The sequence below is a fragment of the Tetrao urogallus genome (assembly GCF_951394365.1).
Source record: "Tetrao urogallus genome assembly, chromosome: 1".
Classification (NCBI taxonomy): Eukaryota; Metazoa; Chordata; class Aves; order Galliformes; family Phasianidae; genus Tetrao; species Tetrao urogallus.
In genome coordinates, this window is record NC_136813.1 from 26232734 (window position 1) to 26252419 (window position 19686).

General features: G+C 42.0%; 1 protein-coding gene across 1 annotated transcript in view; it reads right to left on the reverse strand.

Annotated features, from left to right (window-relative positions):
* FAM124A (family with sequence similarity 124 member A) overlaps positions 1–18340 on the reverse strand; it is a gene marked incomplete at both ends in the record, with an annotated part of 37102 nt that extends 18762 nt beyond the window's left edge. Inside the window, 2 exons of the mRNA XM_079535028.1 lie at positions 7418–7449; positions 18276–18340. Coding sequence (XP_079391154.1) covers positions 7418–7449; positions 18276–18340 — 97 coding nt within the window. The remainder of the gene's footprint in view (positions 1–7417; positions 7450–18275) is intronic.
* Between the last annotated feature and the right edge of the window lie 1346 nt (positions 18341–19686).

Below are 19686 nucleotides of genomic sequence, written 5' to 3' on the forward strand. Positions count from 1 at the left end.
ATCCACAACACCTAATAATCAAACTCAACTTTCTCTGAAATTTTTCCTGTAATTTTTTTTACTAGAACTGTGCAGTACTTGACAACTCAGTATTCATCAAAGCTTTCCTGTGCTTTTGAATCACATCTGGAAAAGAGAAAGAGGAAAGATTTGATTATGTGGTTTTGGCTATGGCTATGTGTGCCTGAAACAGGAACTAGAAAAAAAGTCAGGTTGTCATTCATAACCTATTTTTTTCTTTATAATTTTTCCAGTTTTATTCTGCCATATCTATATGACAGGAAGAAGAACTGACTGGATGTGGTAAGAAAATAATACACAATGGTGATATGAGCATCAACAGAAGTAGAGTTCTGATAACTCTGGTCTAGTAATTGTGTAGGGTATGCTTACACTTTTTCAATACTGAAACTCAAGCTAGCACTAAGCCAGTAGTCAGTAATTTAACCATGGAACACACGTTTGGGTGTGTGCTAAATGATATTAAATAGTGAAACTCTGATCTTAACCCAGAACATGAATTTTTCCAACATTTAAAGAGGAACTTCAGCCTTTACATGTGGCTTGTGGTTAACACCACATACCTCACAGGCAAAAATCAAATCTGATCTGATTTCAAGCATAGTTCTGCAAATGTGTGTGTGCCCTTACACAACTGTGTCTGAGTTCTTTTAATTGTACCTTTACAGGCATACCTTTCCCCCTTAATTCTTATGTTTCTAAATGACCACATGCAGTAAGACCATCCTCAATATATAGAACATTTAAACTACAAAAGCAGCACTCTAACCTCAGCTTCTATAAAGGTGAACATCTCTATTGTGGTTCCAGGTAATGGTACAGCAGCAGTGATGACCCCATGCAGAAACTAATACAGGCCAGGCTCCAATGGCACCTCCTCTAGGACAGAAATGGATGTTTGTGGATGCAGCTGTGATGTTGGTGGGTCTTGGAGTGTGTGCCATTAAGTTGATTAAGCATTATGCAGTGGAGATGGCAAACTAGGGATTGAAGATGTTGCTGGCCTGCTAATATTGCTGTGGGTAGATGATTCAAAATGAAATACAGGAAATTCTGCTTTAACATAACAAAAAACATTTTCTTTTTTTCTTTTATACTGCGAGGGTGGTCTTTCAATGGAAGAGGTTGCCCAGAGAGGCTGTGGGGATATTCTGAATCTAAGCAACCTGCTCTAACTGGCCCTGCTCTCAGCAACAGGCTTGGACCAGATCATCTCCAATGACATTTTCTGACCTCAGCTTTCTGTGATTCTGTGCCACATTTTTTAGCTCGTATTCAAGCTCTTGCTCCTTCACTGCAGGATGACGAGCAGTAGCACCAGCATGTTTCACACAGCTGACTACTGCCATGTGGCATGTAGTAGTAATGACACTGGCTGCCACACAGCAGGCAGCAACATGATACAGGCCAGGCAACACACACAGAAGCTACTCCCTGTATTTCTCCATGGAGCTGCCACTTTATATTTCACCACTATAAAAAACAGCTGAATTTGCAACATTGGCATATGCTACAGGCTAAGAGCTCTACACAGTTTGGGCCCAATTTCCAGTTTAATTTTACCCTACACTTTGATTTGCACTCTTTTTATGACACCTTCTGGAAATACAGCATGATGCTGGAAAGCCCACCATAAACTGGTCTTAATATTTAATAGAGCCTGTTGCCAGCCATTGTAAAATCATCTCAGTTCTCTATGGAAATAATACTGTGGTATATCTTCATATTGCTGTAAAATAATTCAGTTATGTCCTTACACATATTACATGACACTGGTTGGAGAAGTATACTGGCAATACACTCAGTCCAGCAGTGTCTTGGACAGAACTGGTTTCAAATAATTGAATTTAAAGCACACAACTTCAGTGCTATTTTTCATCTTTCTGACAGCTTTTTAGAAGTCCAAATGTAGCTCTAGTTTTCACTAGCTTTAACAGTTAAGTGAAGGCAAGCAGATACTGAAATGAGACATGAGTAGCAAGAAGCCATTTCTTCATATGCTATTGCTAGAAGATACCTACAAATCTGCACAATGCTATAGGTCCTCACACTCCAGTAGCTCTCGTTATCTTTGCAACCAGGACGGCTACTGTCTTTAGACAAAGCTCCACTAAGTGCTATTTTGAATGATACGATCCCTCAGTCCATAGAGTGTTTGGTAATAAAAACTTTTAAGAATTAGAAATGAAAGAATTTCTGATGACACTGACATTTCTTTCCTGTATAAAGGACCTTGTCCTTTGGCTGGATATTACACTTTTTTTTCTTTTCTATTTAGGGGTACTTTTTCTCCTTACATTTCCTTCTGACAATGGTTAAAGTCTAAGAACACGAACAAAGATGGTAGAGTCAGATTATTCAGTGGTGACATCAAGATACAGAAGACATGGGGGGCAAAAAAAAAAAAAAGAGAGGAAAAAGGAAGGAGCAAAGAAGAGAGGTAGCATATTGTTATAAGCATATGGGATGAAAATGGTATAAAAATTGTGCCTCGGGAAGTTCTGGGCATGGAGAGGACAGGTGGCCTCATACTGACTTCCTACGCTCTGATAAATGACATCTGTACTCAAGAAGCTCTTGCCAGGTCCTTAGGATGTAAGCACATGCAACAACTAAATTTCCACTGCTGATGTTAATCCTGGGTGCAGCCGCCTCAGTGCAGGGTTCAAGATAGAGCTGCTCAAAATGAAAGCAGCCTGGTAGAGCTTTGAATCAATGAGGTAATGTGGGGAAAAACCATAACAGCTTACCTCAAATTCAGAACAGCACTACTTTTTGGGCAATCCTTTTTTTTTCCTGTTTGGAAAAATTGTGACTTGACTGCATGCCACTAACTTACCCTGTCGTTTGTGAGAGTTGTTAGGTGTCTGGGAATAAGTCTGAAGGAAAAAGCACGGATTTGAATATGATGTCTTGGATGAATGAATGGCACATGCACCAACATGAGGTTTCAAGGCTTTTTTCATAAACAGCTTTTTCTGTAATGCTGGAAATCACTTGTTCCCTATAGCCAGATCCAATGCAACGATTGAGAGGTGAAAAAAAGCAAAAGGAGTAACAAAAGGAGAATGTTACCCACTCTGTTATGGCCCTGTAATATTGTAAACCAGTAGTGGGAAAGCAGGACAGGAGAAGCATGAAGTATTGGGACTAGCAAATATTCTCAGGCAATTGTCATTTAGGGATTAAAATCTGCTGTCCAAGTTGGGCAGCCTACTTCAATGCACTTCTTTTGCATGGAGGTAAGATTCAGCCACCTCCTCTGCTATCAAGAATAGGAGAATCACCACTTCTACCTCACACAAAAGGCTGCAGTTTGCAGATGAGCACTCTTGCTACTTATAGAGAAAATAGTGCAAACATAGCCCAGGTGAGATGATACAGGTGGAGATTAGAAAACACTGATTCAATCCCAAAACAGATACCTGAATTTATACTGGCATAGGAATGGAATACGAACAGAAAATGTGGTAAAGGTAAATTTTACAAAAACTGCAACATGCTTGGTACCCCACATATTTGTAAATCTGCTAAAAGAAATTATCTTGTGCTTAATTATTAGAATCACAGGTTCTAATAATGCACCATGAAAAAACATAATACTAGTCCAGCTCATAGGTGGAATACAAATCATACTAAACTATATCAGAAACACTGAATTATTTCCTAGCTGCTAAGTGAAAGGAGCAGAGGAAGGTGAATTACCAGCTTTCCAACAGCAAAGCAGGCGGGTGACAAGCCTCTTTTACCTTGCATAGCATGAAGCACAGTGTTGCTACATGGTTTTGTTATCTCAAATGCTTTACAATCTGCTACAAGCTTGTGTCTTTTCCCACAGGGCCAGCCTGTGCTTCATTTATGACTCAGCTGAAACAGCACAAAATGTATCTAAGTAGTTCCCTACTGATTGCCTAGGCGAATAATATCAGTGGTGTAAAAAGTACTACTTACTTTTACTGTTATTTCTAAGACATCCTGGTTAAATTGTCCCCCACATCTCCCTAAGTGTGGAATGCTTAATGTTACAAATCACAAAAATCTTTCTTCAAAATGCCTACTTCTGGTTTGAGTCTTTCTGAAGTTCTGTTACCATAAAAGTGAAGACTGCCCAGAGGAGCAGGTAAGCAGGCTCCATCAAAGCCTTCTTCCTGCTTGAAAGTCATCCCTGAAATGTACAGATGAAAGCAACTTGAAAGTAACCACAGTGTTGATGTGCAGAGACTGTTCCTCACTGTGCTGACCAACAATAATTAATTATCTCTTTGTGATTCAACTACCTGCATCCATAAGCTGCCAATGGCCTTTATATTTCTCTATTATGCACTTTGGGTATAAGTCTATTCTGTGTTTGTAAAATGCCTAGCACAATTGCCTCTTATATATGATTAGGGATCCCCTAATGGTAACTGAAAACTGTAATTGAAAAGGTAATTGAAAATATGAGCAAAAAAAAGATTATTGCATTTGCTAGATTAAGGAAGAGCACACCAATGAGCAAAACATCCTATTGAGATGAAGCACACCTCCTGCTAAAGAACAAAGGAAAATGTGGGTTATGCACATTAGAATTCAGAAAAGGAAAAGAATGTTAGAATTAATTTAGCACTTACCTTCTATGAAATCACACTGCTGAACCTTTCAAAGCCTCATAATGCCTCACAACCTAGCATCTAGTAAGCAGGTTTTCTTGGACTATTTATTCTGCTCAATGAATAGAAAAGGGAAAAGGCCCACAGTCATTGCAGCAACAGCCGGAGCGGCATGGGCAAGAGTGGCCCATTTTCCTAGAGAAATTAACTCAGATGTGCTCTGCAAACTTCAGCATTCTGTCCCAAAGTAACTGCTATACAAAACACCAACGATAGACAATTGAAGAGCATTCTTTGGTTACCCAAAGCCGGATCGCAATGGCAAAGAACAAAAGGACTGAGATGCTGCCTTAGACCAAAGGCTGACACAGCACACCAGAGAAGCCTTTAAACTGGTAAATGTCTCTCACAAAAACTGCCTGAGGAAAACAAAATAAAAATTAAATAATGCCTGTACAGAATGCTTCTTCCATTGCCACAAAGCAGCCCAAGATACTCACTTCTGACCTGGGAGAGCCTTCTCCCACAGCTTCAGCATTCCCATGGGCCTCGGCACTGGTTTGTTCAGCTGCTGTCCTTGCAGGGAGCAGTGAAGACATCTATCAATTCACCTGCCAGAGCTTTCCTGTCCCTTCCTTGGGCATGTCTGTGTAAAACCTTTGTACAGAGGAGCTTATCCAGAATTTCACAAGACAGAATTATTCATTTATTAAATGTTGAAATCAGATCCTCGTTGGCTCCAGAGAATAAGACCTCTGCAAAACCAAATGAACCTGTAATGCTCCCAGCTCAGATAAGCTCCACTTCATTAGAACAGGAACTTCAAATGAAGCAGCTAGATAATAGAGACTCTTCGCTTTTCAACTCTATAGCTTATTTGGTATTAACTTAGATTCTGATGGCACCATGGATTACACTGGTTCTGTATTATAAGAGGAGCCATTTTCTGAATCTGTCTTTTCCCTGCATAAATTAAAATGGTTAATCATGGTGTGGTTTTTTTTTAATATCTGTTTCCCAGTAATCTTTTCTTCAAATGCATTATGCACTCTCTGTCTTCCAGCCTCCAGCACAAAAGCACTTGTATTTTGCTTAACTTCTTTTACATCAATGTTACGGTTTCTCTCTCACTGTCTGACCAAAGTGACCACACAAACACCACAAAATGCAAAGTTAAATACTGCTACTTGTGAAGTCGTAACAATATAATTTGCTTTGGAAGCAGAAAAGAAGAAGAAAGAGACAGCCCTGTCTCCTGAACATTTATGTCTGTACTGGAATGATAAACATCCTTGTACTGACAAATCACCAGTGATGAAATGCAACTGTAATCCTCACATATTCATATGGACAGCCTCGGTCCGGTCAGCAAGACACTGAGGTGACAACATTCAGCATAGCAAACTGTAGCTGCCATACAACTAAACATTACATGTACAAACTGCTAATTTAATAAAAATGAAGAATTACAAACTTAGTGTTACCTTTATTTGTAAAACGCATAGCAGCCACACCAAAATTGTAAGGGACAAAACCTGATGGGATATAAGTGACTTTCTCAATCCTCATCTTCTAAATGTAATTGCCAAATAAACATGCTTACTAGGCAGCCCCAAATGATCAGCCAAAAGTGTGATTTGAGAGGAAGGGCACACAACTGCATTAACCTGGCAAATTCCAAAAATACAAAAAAAGTTATTTGGCTGGATTCTACCTCTCAATCATTTCACAAATTCTGTCTTCCAGTGGGAAGCCAGAAATGTATTTAAACAACAAAGTTTAGGAAAAAGGTGCATTGAACTCTTTTTCTCAGATGTATGCACACAAACAGAGCAGATGGGGAAAAGGCAGCAAGCTCCCTGCTAGTCACATCAGCTCAGGAGCCAGACATTACGAACACTGTCTGATCCAGTGCTTGCTGAAATCAATAAAAGCCCTCCATTGAAAATCATGGGAGATGGAAAACAAACCTCCCCGTGCTTCAGCACAAATGTGTGAATGAAAAAAAAACTGATGGCTTTCTTCTCCTCTGATTTTCATGGTGCATAAAGATCCAGATTATAAAATGCAATTTGTCATCTCTGAATTCTTCATTTGCTTACTTGGCATAAATAAAATTGTAGTCTATGTGTGTACCAGGGAGACAGGTATCATCTTGCACTGTATGCAGGTGTGAGGTACAGTATGTCCTACAACTAAGAAAATGGTTTGAGTGGGAAGATAGAGGACTGAAAAAGTGCCACTTGATATTGCTTTCGCAACACCATTTTGCTTTGGTGAAAAAAGAAAGAAAAATAATCCAGATACTAAGATAAGATGAAATTCAATTACCCTAAACACCTAGAAAGACTGTGACACTTACTACATTATCTATTGCCTTTGAAATCAAAGAAAAGCTTCCTAGGATTTGTTCTCAAGTACTTCCTTGGCATCAGCTTGCAAAAAGCATTAAATTATTTCTACATCCCCCAGCTCTAATGTCATTCAGCAATACAGACTCATTTGGCTGCAGGACCCATTCAAATAGGCCAAGCCATATTTACAGATTTTGTTCTCATTTTGCTTTCCATTCGTATCACCTCTAATATTTATGATTTTACACACGGCTTGTATTTTAGTCATGAACATCCCATTAGCTTAATTTATATGCTGCCTCTAGACATAGATCCAAGAAGAACTGGAATGGGGGCCTCACGGTGTCAATATGAACTCTATCATAACATAAGGCTGATGTTTATAAATAGTAGCAGTTAGGAAAACAAGAAGCTGAGATTCCATTACAAAAAAAGTCTGAAAGTTGTACTCACTGCTGGTGGAGGACATGCGGCTGTACTCAGACCTGCAAGACAAATAGAAAAGATCACTAAAAATGTACCAAATTTAATTCACGTTTCATATTAAATTAGTTTTGAGAACATTTGTTTTTGGTTTTGTTTTTCACTAAGGTAATAACAACAGGAACAAGTTTTGAACATGGCCTCAGAAAAACAAGTATTATGTATGAATTTTGAAAATATTTATTTAAAGCACTGAGGTTTTATTTAGGAATGGAAGTGGCAAACATTCTACTGCTCTTCAGGCATAAAGATAAAGTTTAGGAGGCCCTCTGAGGAAATAAATAGGCCACTTCAGAGGCAGGTTAGGAACAAAAGTCTACCTGATTTTGACTCTATTCCTCATCTTTCGTCTCAAGCTGCTGTGATGTATTTTTTGAAGAGAATTCTATTTGCAAAGTAGAATTTTTATTGTTCTTTGGATACAACTGGCAGTGAACATCAAAAGAGAGAACTGTGAGCATTTAGATTATCATACAGTCTTTTACAGCCTCCTTTTAATACTGAAAGGCCAACCAGGTCTCCCGGAGCCTTCTCTTCTCTAGCTGAACAGCCCCAGCTCTTTCAGCCTGTGTTTGTAGGAGAGGAATTCCATCTCTTGGATCATTTTGGTGGCCCTCCTCTGGATGCACTCTGACAGCTCGATGTCTCTCCTGTACTGAGGATATTTGGATGCAATACTCCAGGTGAAGCCTCACCATCACAGAGCAGAGAGGCAGGATCACCTCTCTCACCTCACCTCTCTGGACACATTATAAGGCTTTTTGCTCTAGGAAACCCTTTCCCTCTTCAATACAACTCTCAGCAAAACCATTGGCTAGAGGTCGTATGTCAGTGCATATAGGATTGTTCATGAAAACATTGTAGAATCACAGATTCATAGAATGGCTTATGTTGGAAGGGTTCTTAAAGATCATCTAGTTCTAACACCCAGCTGTGGTCAGGGCTGCCACCCAGCAGCTCAGGCTGCCCAGGGCCCCATCCAACCTGGCCTTGAGTGCCTCCAGGGATGGGGCACCCACAGCTTCTCTGGGCAGCTGTGCCAGTGTCTCATCACACCCTGCCAAAAATTTATTCTGAACATCTAATCTAAATCTACCTTCTCTTATTTTAAAGACATTTCCTTCTGTCCTATCACTATCTACTTGTGTAAAAAGTTGCTCCCCCTCCTGCTTATAAGCTCCCTTAAAGTACTGGAAGGCCACAACAAGGTCTCTTTGGGGCCTTCTCTTCTCCAAGCTAAACAAGCTTAACTCCCTCAGCCTTTCTTCACAGTAGCGGTGCACCAGTGCTCTGAGCATCTTTGTAGTTCTCCTCTGGACATGCTCCAACAGCTCCACGTCTTTCCTGTGTTTGGGGCAGCAGATGTGGCCTCACGATGGCAGAGTAGAGGGGGACAATCTCCTCCCACTCCCTGCTGGCCACCCCTCTTCCAACGCAGCCCAGGATACTGTTGGCCTTCCAGGCTGCAAGAGCACACTGCTGGCTCATGTGCCACTTCTCCTACACCAGTGTCAGAGCTGTTAAGTATTTCAAGCAACAGTGCAAAAAACTTTGCGTACAAATAACACCAAACTTCTGAATGCTCTGTTCTGTGCTGCTTAAAAGTCACAAACATGACCCGTTTGTTTCCCAAAGATCCACAAATAATGAAGCAAAACAAATATGTCAACACTGAATACACTTAAAAAAACCCAACAAATAAATTCATTTCCGAGTCCCTCCAGATGACTCTGAGTGTTTAGATTTTGAAGCTCATTCATGGATCCTCCACTCCCTTATTCTCCAAGTGCCCGAGAATAGCCCCACAGAATGCTCTGCCACTATTACCTTCTTGCATGTTTACCCTGCAGTGCCCTGCAAACTGTTTAGGGAACCAAACCACAATTCTTGAATCCAAATCTAACTGCTTGTTTTATATAAATAATTGCAACAAGTTTGCAATATTTCTTTAAATCAAAAAAGCATGTGAGCCTTGACTCCTAAGATATTTTTCTGGAAATTGATACCATCTAAGCATATTCTCAGGATACCTTCACAATCCAGGCTCTCAGGCATCCAAGGGAATATAAGCAATAAATCCCCAACAACTATAACAGTTGATTTGGGTTCTGATATGAACTTATCTCTGCAGAGGAAACAAAGCAAAAACAGTCATCCCTCTATTTCACAGTCCCATGCTTAGCACTCAGTAACCTGAAGGTCAGATGCCAAGTCTGCTTGTTCAGGTGAGCAGGTGCACAAGGAACTACCCCATCCTGAAGGGCTAGTAAAAAATGACTCCCTTGAATTTTTTACAATACCCATGCACCCCCCCCTGCACTGCATCTCCTTCACAAATAAAATGTTACCTCTCAACCACACTTCCCCCAGACACTTGTACAGCTGGGAAAGGTGGAGGTAGAAATGGCACAGGCAGAGAGGGAGATGCTCTTTTTTCAGCTTCCAAGGGGATAAGACAATTGCAGGGGCTGGTGCTGTATGGGGCATAAAGCTGTGGGGTATTTTCAGAAGAAAATCATGTGGGTATCATTTGGCAGCGTGTATATTTGGGAAGGTGTTAAAACTGTTAATTTAACACAGCCCTCTTTCTTCACAAGCCCAGAGGCAAGCAATATCCATCCAGCTGCCTCCAAGCATCCCGAGCAAGGATTCGTTTAATCTGCACTTCTGTTAGTAAACAGCCCAGGGCTGTCCCTGCATGTATCTGTGTTCAGTAGTTCATAGCTAATTCCATATGAATCTGCGTTGCTTGTATTTCATAGAGGAGCAAGACAATGCTTCGTCTTCTGCTTACTGCAAGTGGAAGCAGCTTTCTGTTACTTCACACTGTTATTTTATTATCCCAAAGTGCTGCAGGCGCATTATCGGGCATGGAGAATTAATGAGTCCCGAACCAAGGAGCTGCATTCTGCATACAGGCAGGCCATGAAAAATGAGACAAGAGGAAAAATAAAAAGATGGGGAGTGTGAAGGGAGGAGACAACAGTGTGCTCAGAGACTAATTGCACAGATGCATTTTAATAGGCTTTAGAATTGTATTGGGGGCCTTCTGTAATTCTAATATGGTTCAAGCTAGTATTTAATTCATGTTTGTTGCATAACTGACATACATGGAATTAAAAAAATTAAAAAAGATAATTAAGCACAAAGGCTTATGTCAACCTCACATGACAAAATAAGGGCTGCACTCTCCCTTAGCTCCACCTATGGTTGATAATGAGACGTCTGAAGTGTGTTTTTCCCTTAATGTTTGTATGGAAAAGATACTGAAGGACCCCCAGCTACATGCCTAAAACCTAACGGCATGAATATGAGTCTCTCTTTGTACTCTCAAACCATACACGTTGCCTTTTGTCCTCCCTCTGACTCCATTTTTTCCCCAAATCTATTTTGTCTTGAATCTAGTCCTTGAGAGCAAAAATGACAGTGAGTAGAATTTTTAATGTTTTCAGCACATTAGCACAAACCACTCAGATTCATGGTGTGTAATGGTTTAGTGACTTATAAAATAGAAAATATTTTTTTCTTATAGTAATTTTTGTAGGATACTGAATTCTAAATTCACTACAGAAATAAACAACTCCTGAGTCATGTGGACTCCATGGATGCAAAGCAATTTTATCCCTCCCCATCCTTTCCATCCCTGTTATAAACATCCTGAGTCTTAGCTCCTATCAATTCCCCTGGGAGAAATTCTCCCATTAGGATAACTCAAGAGTAAAGCACTCTCTAACTTTAATGGTGAAAGACTGGAGCCATATTGCCCAGAGGTTCCCAGACAATTACATGGTCTTGCAACGAGCTATTTCCTCTGTGCTACCAATAGATATTACAGTTTAGATAAAAGGAAAGAGACATTCAGGACAGAAATCAAACAAATGGACAACTGTTACTTTTACAGGCACATAATGAGGGAAAAATGATCAAAAAGGACATTGAAACAGTAGGAGGTGCTGAAAAGAGGGCAAAGAATCCATACCCAGCAGTCAGCCCAGCAGCAAAGAGGAGCTGTGAACATGTCAAGAGACATTAAAGTAATAATGCAGAAGCTTGAGATAAATGCAGGACTAAGATTCCCACCAGAGCTGCTGAAGCATCAGGAGTGTGTATTATCAAGGAGTGTAAGACCATCCCACGTATAAAAGATCCTAAGCAGGCCTTCGAGGTCAGACTGCATTATTCACTGATGATTATTAATGCAAAGCCTTAGAATACCCAGGAAGGGGAAAGAGACACTGAATATCAGTAGCTGCTAGCACAACCTGAAGTTTCTGAGTGTAATACATAAAAACACAGTAAGCACATTTATTTGGGGAAGAAGAGCTGCTGTGTTATGTCTCTGCATCACAGAAAGACATCAGCAGGGCAACAGTGGCAAAACATCTATGCTAATAAACAGATGTGCTCAGAAGAAGTGTGCGGGACCGAGGCCAACTGCTGTGTAAGTCTGCACTTGTACCATTCAAGCCTCATGATATCCAGCCTAGTAAGCAGTCTTCTATCAATGGCCCCTGGCTCATGTTAACATGGTTAAATGTATCTAGAAATCCCACGGGAAAACAAGATGGCCTCATCTAAACTGATGCCATCTACCATCTAAAACATCCAAGAGTAAAGACAACCCTGACCCAGTGCTCAGGAACACATTCATATATTGTATAATTGACTAGTGTAGGTAGAACTAGAGTTTTTGAGCTGAGCAACATTTCCACAAGGCAGTTTACTGTGACAGATGAACATACCACTCAAGCTATTTTAACAAATGAACACACCTCTCTAGTTATTTTAACACTATGCTTTGCCCAAGGTCTCCACTGCCAAGACTGCTAAATCTTCAGAAAAAAAAAAAAAAAACAAAAACCACCGCCCTGTAAAGTTCACTAGCTCCTCTGCTATCTACTTCCTTAGCTTGCCTACAACTGATGGTATGGTGCCTGCTGTAGTCACATTTTTCCCTGCCTTCCTTACCTACAGTTGTTTCAAATTTCACTGTTCCATATAAAAGCTGTATTTAACAGCTTCTTTGCCTTTCCTCCCCCAGAAATTGCTCCACGGGGCATTCAGAAGGATTTTATAGCAGTTAAAGCACAATGTGTGAGTCAGATTTAGGTTTTTAGTCTGTCTTGGGTTTCTTCTCACCAAATTCCTGTGGGTCAGATTGCAATCTGTTTCACTAATATCGATCCAACACAAACCCATTACCTTCGTTGTACTTCTACTTGTGTAATCAAGCTGGCTGCAGCGAAATAACTGGGAGCAACTCATCACAAAACACCTTGCTCTGGATTCCCAGTAGAGTGATGAAGTCAGAGGATGGACTCCCACAGCTCAGCTCATACTCAAGAGCTTATTTCCAAGAACTATGTTTAAGGCTCCCTTTTGAGAGAGATCAGCATTGTCATCATTCTCACTGTCATCATCATCATCACTGCTGATATCAGCATATCAGCATATTACAGAATCATAGAACCACAGAACCATAGAATGGCTTGGGTTGGAAGGGACCTCAAGGATCTTTTCTAACTCCAACCCCCTTGCCAGAGGCAGGGCTGCCAGCTCCTAGATCAAGTGCTAGATCACATTGCCCAGGGACACATCCAATCTGGCCTGAAACACCCCAGGGTCAGGGCACCCACAGCCTCTCCGGGCAACCTCTTTTAGCATCTCATCACTCTCTCAGTAAAAAATATCAGGATGAATTATTGTGTCAAACCTTCCAAAATGCACCTGATGAGGCTTGACGTACAAAGTCATCTTCTTGGGGTTCTGCTCCTCTTAAGCCACAGTTACTTGAAAGGAATCTCATACTGCAACCTAGCCATTGTGAGTATCAGTACAACTCTCCTGGTCAGCAGAATGTGATTTACATCCATATCTGTTTCAGAATTGCTTTCAGTGCCCAGCCCCAGTCATGCTATCTACCAACCATCAGGTCTATCTATATAGGTAACTTCATACTTCAACAAAATAGTTTCACTCAACTTAAATCTGATCAGAAATGGTGTTTCAGCCTCAATTTGTGACAAAATACTCAAGTTTACATTGTTTGAATGTCAAATAAGGCAAATTCTGTAGCTTGACATATCTAGAGTGATGGATATATAGGAAGTGAAATTTTCAGGAAAAAAAAATAAGCCCCCAAGGTAAAAAAAAACAAAAACCAAATAGGCTTTAGCAGCAGTGGTTTGTATTCTGTGAGTTTGTCACACATGGATGAAATCTGGGACAGGAAACTGACTTGTCATACTGAAGGACTCCCAGACAGATGACAAGGATGACAAAGTCTTAAGTACTGAAACCCTTTAAGTTAGAACCATCAGACACAGACATATAAACAGCAACTCCTCCTGAGCAAATAAACAGTTCATCTATTCATTTGGTAATTTAAGCAGCCCATTCTCACCAAGGACACAAATGGACTATAATATTCCTAATATTTTTAAGTTATGAACACCCTCTTTTTCATACTGTCCTGTCTTCCATTAACAACTGTATTTGCTGTTTTAGAGTCTCACAAAGCTTACAGAATTGCAACCAAAAAATAAATAAATAAATGAGAAAAAGATTTTTTTTCTTAATCAGCTTAACAGATAAGGAAAAAGAGGCTCAGAGAGTTTGTGACTGATCTAGGGTCACCTGGGCAAACAGGGAGAGCCACAAGGAAAAGCAATGAATGCGTATAGCACACCCAAGAAGTTAGGACAACCTCTACAGCAATTAATTTAGGGAAGATAGACAGAAGAAAATGAAAAGAATGGATCAAACCCCAAGACATTATCCTCAACTAAATAGTAATTGATTTTGCTAAATATACATTCCAGATAGCTGCTAGATGGTACAGAGTCCAAAGCCTATGCAGTCTTTTGGTTGTTTCTCTACATATCTTTGAATTGTTCCTTGACAGTTTGCTACTATCAAAGAAACAGGACAGATTTCCCTCTTCCTAAAATTCATCACCTACTCAGCATTTAACTACCAGTGGATGAAGTCTGCATCATTAACAAAATCTCAATACTTAGGTTTTTAACTTACACTGAAAAAACTTCTTCCACATTTTGGTATATTGGGAAAATGTCAGGTTTTCCCACTTTCTCTAAAAAGATGAATAAACCTTTTGAAGTATAAAAGGAAAGGCTCAAGTTGCAAATCCAAATCATTTAAAAGCTGTAACTTTTCAAAACTTTAAATGAATACTTAGTAAGGAAGGGAAAAAAGAAGAGTTTAGGTAAACTTTGGCACTGTTAGCAGGCTAACGATTAAAGTGTGAAACCTTTACAGCATCAACCCTTAGAGCTGTGTGAGGGAACACGTGAAGTTCTGATGGGAACTGTCGCATATATTGAAATCACTCATGTCACTGATCTCACTAAAGCATTATGCTCAATTAGGGTGTATGCACTTAATGAACAGGAGGAAGTATTCCTGTTGAAGCAATTCCTGAACACAGCTAACTGGACCTAACAAATCATACATAGAATCATAGAATCATAGAATCATAGAATCATAGAATCATAGAATCATAGAATCATAGAATCATAGAATCATAGAATCATAGAATCATAGAATCATAGAATCATAGAATGGCTTGGGTTGGAAGGGATCTCAAGAATCATCGAACTCCAACCCCCTGCCACATGCAGGGCCACCAACCTCCCCATTTAATACCAGACCAGGCTGCCCAGGGCCCCATCCAACCTGGCCTTCAACACCTTCAGGGATGGTGCATCCACAGTCTCTCTGGGCAGCCTGTGCCAGCACCTCACCACTCTCATAGTAAAGAATTCCCCCTGACATCCAACCTAAATCTTCCCTCCTTCAACTTAAAACCATTTCCCCTTGTCCTGCCATTATCTACCCTTTCAAAGAGTTGGCTCTCCTCCTGTTTGAAGAAAAAAAAAACAACAACCAAACACAAAAATCTAGGGAACAAAAAATTTAAGACTCCAAAATCAAGAAGACTGAACAATGTACTTTCCTGCAACTCATTTTAAACAACTTAGTATGAATTTTCCATCCTTTTTGCTTCTCTTTATAATTGGTAAGTTCTTTAAATATTAAGATTTCTCCTCCCTTCAAATTCTTCCAATTGTTTTCCCCCCTCTTTGTTTTCTAATCAGAACACTTTCCCTCTCAAAAGACCTTTTTCTTCTTCCTAAAATTTCAGGTCTCAAGAGTACAAAACCACTGCAAAACATTACAGCAGAAAATTCTTCATTCCCTGTACTTCTGGGCTAAAAGATTTCAGTAAATGAAGTAAATATTTTTACTAGAAAGCTCCAAAATACAGTTCCCAAAAAGGTGCACTTAGTACATAACATCTCTTAGATCAGGGATGGTCAAATACTTTCAAATCTCATTAATAAATAGCCAATATAAACTAATTGGCTTACACGTTCTCCTCACTTTATTTAGGTACTTGATAACAACAGCTCAATCCGTTCTGATTGGATTCAGTCACTTAAAATACACTATTTTGTTCTGTGACCTCTTTGCCAGCCGTGTTTACTGAGGCAAATGCAGTAAGAGAGAGATATTTTCCAGCGGATTAGGAAAATGAAGGTTTAAAACTGTAAGTGAGCTTTTCCGTAGCTGGAAGCCACAGCAAAACCTTACGAGACATATGGAATACCTGATGTATGAGATTGGCCTGTTTTTATACACAGCTTCCATGGTACAGGCTCACACAACAATACATACAGTTTTGAAGATGACAATGTCTTGCAGCACCTGGCTTCATTGCAGTCACTGCATGCTATTGTTCAGAGACAGAAAGGGAGGCTTGATGTAAACCCCTGACTGAATCACTTTGACCGCTCTCCATACTTTCATAGGACCGTGGCTGAACATCAAAATAGTTAATTTTATTTTGAGCCATTGAGTAATTAGAGAAAAAGGAAAACAGCCCAATTTAGCAGTTCAGCAATATCTACGATGGGACTGAGACAAAGCACAAAGCAGATCGTCTGGTAAGTCAGTCAGAAAGGCAAGTGCTGGGAGCAGTTGGCTTGGTGAGAAAACTGAAACATAAACATTGTGAAAGAGACATACGCAAAGTGTTTATCAGACTGAAATAGATGCTAAACAGAACTAAAAATAAGAATAGAAGTGCAGGGACCTACTGCTTTTCAGAATGAACACCTTTGCAACGCACTGCAGCTATTAATTGCCATATGCTCCTGTTAAAGTTTCCCAGACACTTTTATGCTGAGCTGCACCTTCCAGTGTCAAGCCAGTGACAGGGACGCTTCACAAAATCATCAACACATCACCAGCATCAGGCATAAGTAGCTGTCATGCTGCTCAGTGCAGTTTAAAGGCTCACATCACCATCTGGGGCAAATGCTTTTGAGTGCCCCTCCTGAGGAAATGCAGGTTTTCCTGTTCTGGATAAGCACAGTAAATTAAGAGTGACTTGGCCCATCAAGGATGCTTTGAGCTTTGAACCAGCCATGATTATTTTGTATTCCTTTTTACCCACATTCCTCAAAGATGAACGGAAAACCTGTTGTCCCAAGAACTAAAAAAGTGTTGATTTTTGTCCTTAAGCTGAGGTCTCATAAAATACTTAAAAAATTTCACTGTCAGGTGTCTGCAATACGACAACTATGTAAGATGATGGAGAAAGTCCTTCGCTTCTCCGACCACAGAAGAATTAAAACACACATATTCGAATTAATAGCTAGATAAATGAAAGAGATTGCCATATTTCATGTCTACTTTTTTAAATTGCAATGTTGCTAGTTCAGTTTGGGTGTTGAACACCTGATATCATTCTGCAAACCATTAGCTTTACAGTTTTGTTATGCTCTCAGTCTCATGCACCACCAGCACTGTGCATCCCAGTGGGGGCTGTTACTCACCAGAATCAGTCTGAGATCAAGATACTGTCTTCCTCCCTGAATTTTAGCACGTGCTGCTACAGTAGCAATAAGGGAGAAAGTCAATAGGAATAGGAAGTCTGCCTGACCTCTGTGATCCTTGTGTGTTCCTTCCAACTTGGGATATTCTATAATTCCATGACATTACACAAAGGGGAGTACCAGTGCGTATGTACACCCCATGCAACAAGGTGAAGATATCCCAGACAAGGAGCTGGGAGAATCCAGCTGGAAAGCAGGGAACAGACCTGGAAGAGAACAGCATTAAGGGATTTGTCCTTCTGAACCCAGAAAACGAGTACAGGCTCACTGCTGTTCCCAACAAGGTGAGCCAGCAGTACCATGTGGGATGACTGCAGAGAGTTTCCTGCTGTCCTGCAGAAGTAGGAGCTGAACGAGTATCCCACGGGCAATGCCTGCAGCTCGAAGTCACCCAGCTCACAAGCAGAGCACACCTCTGGTTGCTGGGTCACAGATTCAGGTAAAAATGACTTACAGGACACTTAGGTTGGTTAACTACCTGCAAAGTTTACAGCACTTCATAGGTCGGTATGGTGAGCACCCACAAATCTAAGCTCCTCCGTGGCTCTGTGGTGATCCCTCCCAGGACCTGACTCTGGTGTCACTGCTCCCAGCAAGGCACGCTGCCGGCCATCGTCATCTCGAGCTGTCCCGGGAAGGAGGGATGGCTCTGGGAACATAGAGCTGTGGGGCTTCAACCGAAAGCTCACGGCCACAGCCTGGCACTATCCTCCTCCCCACGCGTATACTAAGGGGACTTTTTCCCTATCACCCGAAGGAGGAGCCCTCCCCGGCTTCCCAGCGCATCCTGCGGCGCGGTGGAAGAAGGCAACCCGCGTACGGCACACAAAGCCCTTTCCCCGGCTGGCCAACGAGTGCAGCCCCCGGTAGGAGAAGGCAGAGCCGCCCCGGCCCGGCCCCGCGCTCACCCGCCCGTCTCGGCTCCCGAATCCCCGCAGTCCTCCTCGCCGCCGCGGGGCTGCTGCCGCTGCATGCTGCCAGCTCCCGGCTCGCTCCATGCCCGTCGCCGCTCCGCCGCCGTCTGTGGGAGGCGGTGGCTCCCGGCACCGGCCCGCCCCGGCCCGCCCGCGCGGGGATCGGGGCCGCTCCCTCGGCCCGGCCTCCCGCCGCCGGGCTGCCCGCTGGGTGCCGCCACGGGACTGGGGGCGGTTGCGGCCTACGTGGGGCGGGCCGCGCGGTTTCGCTGGGGCCCCTCACTGCCCTCACCGGGCGCTCGGTGGCCGCGTTCGTGTGATCGCTTTGAAACTGCGCGTGGAGACAGACGCGCAGAGGTTGTCCGGGCGGCAGTAACGATGAGAAAGTGAGGAGGTGCAAAACCAGTACGTGGAATGATTCCTGTGAAGAGCTAGCGGTGTAGCAAAGGCTACCAGCAGTCATATGCACTGAGGTGGGACTGCAGTGAGAAGTTCACAGATCACTGCACAGCTGAGGCTGGCAGGGCCCTCTGGGTGCCTCCACTCCATCCCCTGCCCCAGCAGGGACACCCAGAGCAGGGTGCCCGAGGCCACTTCCAGGCAGCTCTGGGAGATCCCCAAGGAGGAGACCCCACAGCCTGTGGGCAGCCTGTGGCAGTGCTCCATCACTGCACAGCACAGAAGGGCTCCTGGTGTTCAGAGGGAACCTCCTGTGCTCCAGTTTGTGCCCATGGCCTCTGGTTCTGGCATTGACACAGCCTGGCTGCAGGCTCTGGCACCCTCCATCAGGTACTTACAGACATTGATGAGATCCCTGAGCCTCCTCTTCTCCAGCTGAGCAGCCGCGGCTCTCTCAGCCATTTCTCACAGGAGAGGAGTTCCAGGCCTTTCTTCATCTTGGCGGCTTTTTGCTGGACTCTTTCCAATATATCCAGATCTCTCTTGTACTGGGGAGCTCAGAACTGGAAACAGTACTCCAGGTGCACTGCCACCAACTCTAAGTAGAGCGGAAGGATCACCTCTCTGCAGGCAGCTCCCATGTTCCCCACATCTAGAATATCTGGAGGGGAACACTTCCCTGTTTTTCCCTCACACTGAAGTGCAAATATTCACCCATGTAGGTATAAACTGAGATCTCGCTTGGCAAAATAATCCATCATTCTTTAATCCATGTGGTTTAAAGTAGAAAAACTGTGAAAATCTCAAAATCATAAAATACAAGACTGGACCAGAAGGAAGAAGTGTACCACACAAAACAAATCTTATTTTGGAGTAAGAAGTGCTAGGTTTCCATTAGTACTTATTAAGCTATACTAGTACTTGTACAACATTAATGTCCCTCATACATTTTTGCTTGCCAGTGATGCAAGTATACAGTCATGCATACTGCATGTAGTAGCTCAAA